The sequence below is a fragment of the Schistocerca cancellata genome, chromosome 8 (genome assembly GCF_023864275.1).
Source record: "Schistocerca cancellata isolate TAMUIC-IGC-003103 chromosome 8, iqSchCanc2.1, whole genome shotgun sequence".
Lineage (NCBI taxonomy): Eukaryota > Metazoa > Arthropoda > Insecta > Orthoptera > Acrididae > Schistocerca > Schistocerca cancellata.
Genome location: NC_064633.1, coordinates 508,924,653 through 508,937,383, shown reverse-complemented (window position 1 = coordinate 508,937,383; position 12,731 = coordinate 508,924,653). Strand labels below are relative to the sequence as shown.

Sequence of the window (12,731 nt, the reverse complement as noted above, 5' to 3'; positions counted from 1 at the left end):
GAGCAAGCACTAAAGGAAACAAAAGAAAAATTCGGAGTAGGTATTAAAATCCAAGGAGAAGAAATAAAAACTTTGAGGTTCGCCGATGACATTGTAATTCTGTCAGAGACAGCAAAGGACTTGGAAGAGCAGTTGAACGGAATGCACAGTGTCTTGAAAGGAGGATATAAGATGAACATCAACAAAAGCGAAACGAGAATAATGGAATGTAGTCGAATTAAGTCAGGTGATGCTGAGGGAATTAGATTAGGAAATGAGACAATTAAAAGTAGTAAAGGAGTTTTCCTATTTGGGGAGCAAAATAACTGATGATGGTCGAAATAGAGAAGATATAAAATGTAGACTGGCAATGGCAAGGAATGTGTTTCTGAAGAAGAGAAATTTGTTAACATCGAGTATAGATTTAAGTGTCAGGAAGTCGTTTCTGAAAGTATTTGCATGGAGTGTAGCCATGTATGGAAGTGAAACATGGACGATAAATAGTTTGGACAAGAAGAGAATAGAAGGTTTTGAAATGTGGTGTTACAGAAGAATGCTGAAGATTACATGGGTAGATCACATAACTATTGATGAAGTGTTGAATAGAATTGGGGAGAAGAGGAGTATGTGGCACAACTTGACAAAAAGAAGGGACCGGTTAGTAGGACATGTTCTGAGGCATCAAGGGATCACAAATTTAGCATTGGAGGGCAGCGTGGAGGGTAAAATCGTAGAGGGAGACCAAGAGATGAATACACTAAGAAGATTCACAAGGATGTGGGTTGCAGTAAGTACTGGGAGATGAAGAAGCTTGCACAGGATAGGGTAGCATGGAGAGCTGCATCAAACCAGTCTCAGGACAGAAGACCACAACAACAACAAGGTAAAGAGAAGTGTTCGATCCTAACTTATGGGATTGGGAGCTGCTGTTGAGCTATATAGGTCGAGGGAAGTGTTCGATCCCAATTTATGGGATCGGGAGCTGTTGTAGAGCTATATAGGTCAAGGGAAGTATCCGATTCCAGATGATATTGTGTTTAGTGGTATTTGGGAAGTTTTGTGATGTCAATTTTTTTCGTCATTTTGCGTGGTTTTGTATGGGAGTGAGTGTCTAAATTTGTTTATATTTAGTTTGACCCCACCCAAAAAACCCCAATTTCCCGCATTTGTACCATTAGTGTCATTAGGCTTCTTGTGGAACATGTGTGTGTTTTTCGATGTATTTTCATCTTCATAATGTGTGTGTAACGACTTTATATGCGCCATATTGGAATTGTCATTTATGGTCATTTCCGCCAGATTTGTGACGTCATGGGTCAAAGCCGACAGGTGGGATCGGATGCTTCCGTATTTCCGGTTGTTGAGACACAGAAATTGGTCACCATCTTGTAGTCCTTTTTGTTCCACTATAATCTGGGTAGACACATTTCCGCTATATGCACATTGTGTTTCTCTCGTCACCATTTATTTTTAGCACAACAGAACTGACCTGACACAAAATATCATTTTAATTTTCTATTTCACATGGCACACGTGTTTTGAGTAATTGGGAAGAATGCTTCCAACACATTGCCCATGCTGTTTTCACATTGTATCAAAAATGGTTCAAATGGCTCTGAGCACTATGAGACTCAACTTCTGAGGTCATTAGTCCCCTAGAACTTAGAACTAGTTAAACCTAACTAACCTAAGGACATCACAAACATCCATGCCCGAGGCAGGATTCGAACCTGCGACCGTAGCGGTCTTGCGGTTCCAGACTGCAGCGCCTTTAACCGCACGGCCACTTCGGCCGGCACATTGTATCCACACACCTATTACCCATCTCTGGTTGCAATGTTGTTGAATCAGAATCCCTCTTGAAGGTTTTAGTATTTGCAGCAGGCGTGACAACACCGCTACTCCACACGGTCGTTACAGGTACTACAAACACCAATGATGACTTCGTAACAACTGGGTAACAGAATCCTGTGAGTGGAACAAATTACTCGTGCGAATTGAACTATAGGAAGCACAACTTTTGAACCCACGTAGATAAGCACCTGACAATGCATTCAAGCACACAGTTGGTTTGCACAGCCAACGACTGAGCACATGACAACTCTTGGCACGAGGGCAAAGCTATGACTAAGACTGAACTCAGTGGCCAGAGACAGTGGTCACTTGTGTGTTAGTTGCGCTTGCATGAATGCACGTGTGTTCGCTAGATTAGATGGCGGTCTTTTGGCTGCAAGTTCACATGTGCAGCAGTCTTTTTGTTGCACGTCTGCCATTCGACATCTCTTTTACATGGTGAGTAGCAATCTATCCTTCCGATAGTATTGTTGAATTTTTGAGGAGTTTGAAAGGGACTAAACATTGAGGTCATCACCTCCCATTAATTTCTTTAATAATCTAGCCCAAAAACTTTCTGGAAGAAGGAAAGTAGAGACTGTCAATTTACTCTTTATCTTTGTGGCGTCACCTGAGACAGGGAGCCAGGTGAAAAGCAGGAGGAGGAAAATAAACATCAAAAACTAAGGAACTGCAATGAAATAGGAGAGGTAGGCGATCTGAAGCAGCCAGAGCCACAATTGCTCCACCTCCCCTCCTCCTCTCACGCACCTAGTTTGTAGCTGAATGTCAACCTCCTCATCTGATAACAGCCCTTTATTCATTGCAGAATAGTGGCAGAATGCTCGCATCACAGAATGGGGAAAAATAAGATGAGACCATGGTGACACTTTAAATGAATACAAAAACTCTATCTAAAGTTTAAAAACCATGTCCACAGCTTGGACATCACCTACAGAGACCAGAATTGTGAAACACCAGTGTTCATCACAGGGCAGTGAAGTTGGGGGCACTAGCATAATGTGGGGCACCAACAAGGGGCTTCACAATGGCAATAGGATGGGTCCCCTTGCCTGAGAATATGACAATGAGCCAACTAGACATAGTTATAATGTAATCAACATAGAATAGTAGATATCCTTTGAGAAGCGTGAAGGGAAGATGATCATGTGATTGTGAACCTCCAAAATGGTTTCCTTTTATGTTGCTCATTCTGGAACAGCCAGCCATAAGAAGGACAATGCATTATTTTATGCCAACTGATTTGGTAATGACTACATCTACACAGTATACTTTTCCATGGATGAATGCCTCTTCAATGAAAGAGGAATCTATCAACAAAGAGCCTCCATGTCAGCGTGATTCAATAAATACCTGGTGCCTATCTATTCCCCTAACACGTAAGAACAACTATCATCTTAATATTCCTGTATTGTTGGGGCCAAACAGATTAACTAGCCTAGATCTGTCAGTTTCAAAACATCATTTGCTAAGGCACTTCAAGTTCAGTGGCTTTGGGCTTCTAACTGGACTCCTTAAGACTTTACAATCAAGAGGGAGTTTATAAAATTTAGAACTTTTTTCCTCCATTCAATTCCCTGTGTGAAATGCCTTGGAGTCCTGTTGGAAAACAAGTTAAACTGGAGACAACATACTGATAAATAAATCTGAATGGTCAGATCTGCATGTTTTGCTAGGAGCATATCTCATTTTGGTGGTGTGTTTCACATGTTTTCACTCCTCATTGCCTTCTGGAATTATCTTCTGGAGTGTGTACCTAAAGAAATGAACTGTTTAGTAAACAGAAGTGACCAGTAAGAATAGCATATTAAGTAGAAAACTGCTCATATTGCAGATGCCTTTTTAAAAACCTAAATTCTTGCATTCACTTCCCAATATATTTACAATGTTGCTGACAAAAATAAATTGAAGCTGAACTGTTCTCCTCCTCCCCCCCCCCCCCCCCCATGCACATGTATTCTACCTGGTGCAAAAGTATTCTACTTCCCATCAGACAAAGCAAAAAATGGGTAATCACAACCAGTTCAGGAGAAAACTTAAAAACTATCTCATTAGTCATTCTTTCTACAAATTAACTGAATATCTAGACTCAAAGATTTAAAAGGTATGTTAGCTATATGGCAAGTAGCAGTGTGTTGTGAGGCTTCATGACAACTGCAACCATGGCTGAATATTTACACATGTAGGAAACCATTTTCTCTTAAAAAACAAACCAGTCTAATTGTTGTGTCTGTCTACAACTCAACACCAGCTTTATATGGTGAGTAGCAATCCATCCTTTTCATGATACTGTCATTTTTCCATCCTAGATTTTCCATTGTTGAAATATTATGTTGTGTATAAAAGCTGTTTAATAAAAAGTTTTTCAAAGTAGTAGCTTTCTTCCTTACTTGGTTCGATTTAGCTGCTACTTACAACCATACTCTGCAAGTACTTCTCTTCTGTTGGAAAATCTGTCAATGACCATTTTAAGAATCTTCAGCATAGATATAGGGGCATTCCAATCAAACAAACCATATACTTGGCCCCAACCAATAACAAGGAAGTCAAAAACATAGTAATGTCATTAAAAAATACAAAATCAGCAGGCTATGATGGATTGTCTATCTAAAAGATGCATAGACAACATATCTGATGCCATGGCCACAGCAGTAAATGATGTAATTGCATCAGGTTGTTTCCCAGATAGTCTAAAGACAGCACAAGTGACCCCGATTCACAAGAAAGGTGATAAATCTAAAATTGAAAACCACCGCCCCATCTCAATCTTACCTGCATTTTCTAAGGTAGTTGAGAAAGTTATTTATACTAGACTAATGACATTGCTGAGTCAACACAATTTAATATTTGAAAATCAGAATGACTTTATGAAAAACAAGTCAACTTCACTAGCAGCAGCACAATTAATAGACAAAATAATAATGGCCATAGAGAACAAGGAGTATGTAACTGGAGTGTTCCTTGATCTAGAAAAAGCTTTTCATTGTGTCAACATCACCATATTACTTGACACACTGTGGAACCTGGGTATCAGAGGAACTGGCTATGAGCTAATAAAATCTTATATGAGCAATAGAAAACAATTTGTCTTGCTTTGTCTTGCTTAAAACCAACAGTGGGTCTTACAAATCTAAAATTACTGATATCAAATATGGAGTGCCTCAAGGTTCTGTCTTGGGACCCCTTCTATTCTTGATTTATGTTAATGATATACAGTATTGTTCTCCTAACTGTACAAAAATATTGTATGCAGATGACACATTAAGAGTGTGTAAACACAAAGACTAAGAGTCTGGATGTACAGTGCAACAGTGTAACAAATGAAATAGTCAAGTATTTTAATGAAAGCCATCTAAATGTAAGTGCTTCAAAGACTGCAATGATGGAATTTAACACAAGGAAACAAATAGAATTTGACATGAAATTATCCATAGGAAATGACATTGTAAAAAAGGAAAAATGGACAAAGTTCTTGGGAATTACAATCCAGGACAGCCTCAAATGGGACATGCATATTGATTCCTTAGCATGTAAGCTGTCGAAGAATGTGTTTGCTATAAATATGATTAGCAAATATTGTAAGGACATGTGTGTACTAAAAACTGCTCATCATGCCATATCCTCATCAAACGTAAACTATGCTGTAGAAATACAGGGTGCAACAACTCAAGCCAACCTAAGTACATTATTAATACTACAGAAAAAAGTTATCAGATTTATTTGTGGTGCCAAACTTCGAGAATCATGTCGGAATCTGTTCCCAAAATTAGGTGTGCTTACCATTATAGGTGTATACATATTGAAAGTTATATTGCTTGTGAAAACAATAAATCCAAATTTCAACTGTGACCTGCACCAGTATGATACAAGGCAAAAGTTCAGATACCATGTAAATAGCCACAGAACAGCTTTATATGAAAAAAATGCACTTCATGCTGGGCTGAAGCTACCAAATGCCTTACCAAAAAGTCTCACAGCCCTTCCTACTAACAAATTAAAAGATCAGCTAAAAAGAATTCTAATTGAAAACCCTTTTTATTCCCTAGACGAGTATTATATCCGTATGAAAAGTGCTTCATAAGTATGTCAAGCTCATAGTTTTAAGTAACCTACAACTAATATAATGTTGATAAAAACAATATTTGTAATATCGTGATTGTAGTATACTACCAAGTGTAAAATCCATCAAAATGTAAAATTTATTAATACAAACAAATCTTTAGTTTTGTAATTTATAAACTGACGTATTCAGAAGAATAATATGTATGATGTCCTGAAACTGTATTATTTCTAGGGATTGTATTTGATTATTCGATGTTGAATAAATATTATTATTACTATTATTATTATTATTATTATTATTGACTTTTTTTTCTCAGACTTAAGTCTGGTTAAAAATGGAACGTGACGCGGACCTCGGTCAAGCGTGACTTCCTTGTAACTGTATGGTATATGTTATATTGCATTTAGGAACTTTCGGGTAATTGAACAAGTATCAATAATTACAGATTTTTGTAATTGTATATATATGTTTGGATGTAGCTGTATTGCATTGATGTACTGGTGAATATTGTGAGGTATGACTCCTGTAGTTGATAGTATAATTGGGATAATGTCGACTTTATCCTGATGCCACATGTCCTTGACTTCCTCAGCCAGTTGGATGTATTTTTCAATTTTTTCCCCTGTTTTCTTCTGTATATTTGTTGTGTTGGGTATGGATATTTCAATTAGTTGTGTTAATTTCTTCTTTTTATTGGTGAGTATGATGTCAGGTTTGTTATGTGGTGTTGTTTTATCTGTTATAATCGTTCTGTTCCAGTATAATTTGTATTCATCATTCTCCAGTACATTTTGTGGTGTGTACTTGTATGTGGGAACGTGTTGTTTTATTAGTTTATGTTTTATGGCAAGTTGTTGATGTATTATTTTTGCTACATTGTCATGTCTTCTGGGGTATTCTGTATTTGCTAGTATTGTACATCCGCTTGTGATGTGATCTACTGTTTCTATTTGTTGTTTGCAAAGTCTGCATTTATCTGTTGTGGTGTTGGGATCTTTAATAATATGCTTGCTGTAATATCTGGTGTTTATTGTTTGATCCTGTATTGCGATCATGAATCCTTCCGTCTCACTGTATATATTGCCTTTCCTTAGCCATGTGTTGGATGCATCTTGATCGATGTGTGGCTGTGTCAGATGATACGGGTGCTTGCCGTGTAGTGTTTTCTTTTTCCAATTTACTTTCTTTGTATCTGTTGATATTATGTGATCTAAAGGGTTGTAGAAGTGGTTATGAAATTGCAATGGTGTAGCTGATGTATTTATATGAGTGATTGCTTTGTGTATTTTGCTAGTTTCTGCTCGTTCTAGAAAGAATTTTCTTAAATTGTCTACCTGTCCATAATGTAGGTTTTTTATATCTATAAATCCCCTTCCACCTTCCTTTCTGCTTAATGTGAATCTTTCTGTTGCTGAATGTATGTGATGTATTCTATATTTGTGGCATTGTGATCGTGTAAGTGTATTGAGTGCTTCTAGGTCTGTGTCACTCCATTTCACTACTCCAAATGAGTAGGTCAATGCTGGTATAGCATAAGTATTTATAGCTTTTGTCTTGTTTCTTGCTGTCAATTCTGTTTTCAGTATTTTTGTTAGTCTTTGTCTATATTTTTCTTTTAGTTCTTCTTTAATATTTGTATTATCTATTCCTATTTTTTGTCTGTATCCTAGGTATTTATAGGCATCTGTTTTTTCCATCGCTTCTATGCAGTCGCTGTGGTTATCCAATATGTAATCTTCTTGCTTAGTGTGTTTGCCCTTGACTATGCTATTTTTCTTACATTTGTCTGTTCCAAAAGCCATATTTATATCATTGCTGAATACTTCTGTTATCTTTAGTAATTGGTTGAGTTGTTGATTTGTTGCTGCCAGTAGTTTTAGATCATCCATGTATAGCAAATGTGTGATTTTGTGTGGATATGTTCCAGTAATATTGTATCCATAATTTGTATTATTTAGCATGTTGGATAGTGGGTTCAGAGCAAGACAGAACCAGAAAGGACTTAATGAGTCTCCTTGGTATATTCCACGCTTAATCTGTATTGGCTGTGATGTGATGCTATCTGAATTTGTTTGGATATTAAGTGTGGTTTTCCAGTTTTTCATTACTGTGTTTAGAAAGTGTATCAATTTATTATTATTATTATTATTATTATTATTATTATTAAACCACTGAACAGCATGGTAGGGAATGTCCCACTGCACCCATCATTTTATTAGGGCTTCTTCCCATTCCACTTACATATAGAGATGCAGAAAAAAATTCTGTTTAAATGCGTCTGTGCAGACTGTAATTACTCTAATCTTACCCTCACAATCCCTACAGGAGATGCTGTATATTCCTAGACCCATCATTTAGAGCTGGTTCTTGAAATTTTGAAGTAAGTTTTCTAGGGACAGTCTACATATATCTTCAAGTGTCTGCCAGTTCAGTTTCTTCGGTATCTCTGTGACACACTGAGAAGTCGAACAAACCTCTGACCATTCATGCTGTCCTCTTCTGAATATGTTCAATGTCCCCTGTTAGTCCTATTTTGCATGCATCACACTCACTTGAGCAATATTCTCACATAGGTCAGTTGAGTGATTTGTAAGGAATCGCTCTTGTAGACTGACCACATCTCCCTAATATTCTATCAGCGAACCACAGTCTGCCACCAGCTTTGCCTACAGCTGAACCAAAGTGATCCATTACACATTCCTACAAAGAGCTGGCCTGCAGCCAAGTAAATGTCAAGTTGACAGATTCCAACTGAGACCGTTTGATACCATGGTTCTTTCATTTTGTGAAAGTGGACAATTTTACTTTTCTGAAGACTTCAAGCAAGTTGCTAATCTTTGCATCTCTTTGAAACCTTATCAAGATATGACTGAATATTTGTATTTAATTATTTTCAGACAATGCTTCATTATAGGTAACAGCATCATCTGCAAAGATTCTGAGGTTGCTATTAATATTGTCTGCAAGATCATTAATACACAAGATCAACAGCAAAGATCCCCACACACTTCCCTGGAGCTCATCTGAAATTACTTCTGCATCAAGGACTCTCCATCCAAGGTAAAGAAATCCACTACCCATTCACAAATTTCTCTCAATATTCCACACAATCATAGTTCTGATAATAAGCACAGATGTTGTATTCAGTGAAATACTTTCTGTAAATCAAAAAATACTGCATCTACCTGACTGCCTCGATCTATGACTTTCAGGACGTCATGTAAGGAAAGTGTGAGATGGGTTTCACAAGTTTGATGTTTTTGGAGTTCATGCTGGTTGGCACGGAGTGTGTCATTCTGTTTGAGATCTCATTACATTTGAGCTCACAATATGTTCGAAGATTCTACAACAAAAGGATGTCAAGGCTACTGAACAGTAGTTTGGTGGATCATTCCGCTACCCTGCTTGTAAACTGTTGTGACCAGTGCTTTTTTCAGCTACTGGGCACAGTTTTCTGTTCAGTGGTTAAGTGTGAATGGCACTAATTTATTGTAACAGTATTGTGAAAAGCTTAGTTACAACTCACCATATAACGAAGATGTTGACCTACAGATAGGCACAACAAAAAGACTGTCCCAAAATGAGCTTCTGGCCAACAAGGACTTTGTCTCTGACAGCTGAAGCCAGACTACTGACTTCAGCTGCGAGGGACTGTGGTTGTGTTCACGTGTCCTTTTTTTTTTTACAAAGGCTTTGTTGGCCAAAAGCTTGTTTTCTTTTTGTTGTGCCTATCTGTGACTTGGAACCTCTGCTGTATAGTGATTAAGAACTATCCTTTTCACAATATTGTTACATTTCAACCTGAATTTTTTCCACTGTTTGCACTAATTTATTGTTAATATGTCATACAGATTTTTCTATTATTTGCTTATCTTCTGTTAATGTACACAATGTCTCACTCCAGCATCCACAAAGTTGGTTCTTGATGGGATCTACACAATGTAGTAAATAACTGAATGAATACTTAATTTGTTTTTGTAGCTGCATTGCTCCAAAGGATAACTGTTTAGGGTAAAAGTGGCTGAAACTATGAAAATAAGCCAGCACTCTGTCTTCAAGTTAACAGTCAGAAATTAGGTAGGTACAAAAACAACGATCTGAGCTTTGTTATTTAATCTGTTTTGACTAATTTTGCTATCTAGCTAAATGCCAAGGAATTTCACACACAGGGTTTAACTTACTGTATGATCCTAAGTTATGTTTCTGGCACCAGCAAGTCATTTTAAGGTTCTTGGGATGTGATTCGTCTAAAGCAACTAAATAAAAGACTTTATTGTACTACAAGTGGTTAACGTATTATTTGTGAAGCGTCTTCTGTGGAATTTTGAGTTATTTGTGTGTATATGCCACCGGGAGATGTTCTTGGGCAGTTTGCATATCAAGGATATCGGAATTTCGGCATTTAATAAACTCATTTCGACTTTGCAACTCGTTTTCGTTCTACATCGTGTTTTGGTCGTACGTTTGGCAGAAATTCAAAATTAAACTGGCTAGAATTGCACGTTAATTGCGTACATAGCACTGTACAAAAACGGCAAGTGAACTGACGTTTAGCTGTGGAGCATTTCAACAGACAGTTCGCGTATTTTGCTGAGATTTCTGACTAGAGCAAATAGAATCCAAGGTATTAAGTGACACCTAACAAGTCACTACAGTCTACACATACAAAATTTTTCCACGCAAAATTAAAATTTTTGATAAAATAAGTGAATTTTATTGACAGTTGAAACAAATCGGGTGGGACGTTTTCAAGCTGATGATCACTGAAATCAGAAACGACGGGCTGAAGCTGTAATGTGATTAATATCATTGTCCCCCAAGTCCTTGAATATGTAAAATTTTAGATCAAATATCATCACCAAAACATTACCAGTATAAAACGAATTTAGAATAACCTACCAGTGTTCTGCATAATTATAATACTCAAATAATGCAGTGGAGTTACTAAAAGCATTTTACTTTCTGTGGGGTTTTAAAATTGCAATTTTATTTTTGTCACCATGTTTCATTTGAGTATCTGCCATTCCACACGTGAACACCGCAGGTTCTCGTTTAGTATCGTTTATTTGCATTCAAATATATACCGTATGCACAAATTCTAAAGTTTTCAAGGAATCATAATAAAACTGGTTTAATTTACACATGAGACTGCAAAGAATGTGTCGTGACACAGTCTTTAATATAGGGCGCTTTCCGCAGTTATATTTACATTCTAGCAAATATCCGTATATTGATACTGCGGTCCAATACGAAGTTTTTGGTTCGAACGCGTTAACAGGCATACATGGCCAAAAACTCCAAATCCTTCACTTGTTCCCAAACTAAAAACCGGAGCTATTTACCCAACAGTACACTTAAAAGGCGTTACCTCATTCCCTCTTGACTGCAATTACGTATCACGAGCCTCTCTTACAAAACACGTACAACCCAACAAAAAAAAACAATCACAAACCAACGCTATGCAATTGTGTGTCAAACTTACGAAGCAGCTGTAATATCCAAATTGACAAATTCGCGCCGACTGGAAACATATGACTTCCGATCAGTCATTCGAAATCCATATCTTTGTTTCCGACCAGTGAGCTTATTGAGGTCACTGTTTCCGACGCACAGCACCGTTTCCAACGCTATTGAATGTGCCATGCAGATGATCCGCTCAAATGTTTTGTACACTCAGGTGGCACAACAGGTATGACGTGTTACAATTGGATCTTGTTTTGATAGGCATATTACGACTTCTCAGATTGTACAATTAACAGAAGCCACAAATAAGAACAAAGAAACCTCTACTACAACGAGATATCTTAAAGTCACGTCACGTCTGGTCGTCACGTCACGTCAATGCATTTCAACTGGCGGCATTCATACAGGCCGTCAATGGACCGTCACCTCACGCCAGGTCCCATCAAATTTTCTGGGGAAGAAAGTTTTGATGGCGTTGTCGTCTGGTAACATAGAAAGTTAACCTATTTTCGCCTCGCTCACTAATGAAATAGCAGTGGATTATGTCTTCTTTAACTTTATTTTTCACTATAATTATGGTTTGTTTTCGTGGAAAATTCCAAATGTTGTACGACGACTTGGATATTTTTCCATCGAGTGTTCTTCCACTAGCAAGGTCAGATATCGAAAAATTATTAAGGTTTTGTAATAGCAGAACAGGCCTGACGCCCACTCTGTACATAAAAAAGAAAATGAGTTGACTAAGTAATTTTCAGTAAATAACATTTTAAGTGAAAGAGTCAGTTCTAATAAAGGAGAAAAATACAGTTGTTTATGACAGTTATGCAAGGGAAAAACAATGACTAAGATAAAGAAATCTATTCATTCCCTTATAAATGTTGTTTGATGTTTTTTATGTCCTCATTTTCGCTAGCAAATAAATGATGATGTTTTATAATGTTGTTTCAGTTCACAGCACTTTACCAAACAAAACTGATGAAGATACATCGTGGAGCTTGCTTTGGCCATTAATAAACTTTATTGTTGTTAGAAGAACATCTTATTTTTGGATCTATGAAGCTAAAACTACATCTAATGTAGTTCCTCAATTTCACACAGACATACATTACTAGACTAGCGACTTTTTCTGAACCCTGACATTTGATGAGGTAAGATGACGATGTCAGGAAGTTTGTGTTCATTTATTTTCATTTACATGACAAGTTCCATCGGACCAAATTGAGGAGCAAATCTCCAAGGTCGTGGAAGTGTCAGTACATGAAATTACAACATAGGGGTAATAACAGATAAAAATAAAACGTTTATGAACTCGAAAAAAAGTCAAGCCATAAGTTTAAGGAAACGCAATCAGCAATACAACGAGAATCAGTTT

At 37.2% G+C, this 12,731-nt stretch overlaps 1 protein-coding gene across 1 annotated transcript in view; it reads right to left on the bottom strand.

The window, feature by feature from the left end:
- The window catches only part of LOC126095659 (uncharacterized), a 46,922-nt gene extending 35,338 nt beyond the window's left edge, over positions 1-11,584 (bottom strand). Inside the window, exon 1 of the mRNA XM_049910416.1 lies at positions 11,379-11,584. Within this exon, the coding sequence (XP_049766373.1) occupies positions 11,379-11,539 (161 nt within the window). The 5' untranslated portion in view covers positions 11,540-11,584. The remainder of the gene's footprint in view (positions 1-11,378) is intronic.
- Between the last annotated feature and the right edge of the window lie 1,147 nt (positions 11,585-12,731).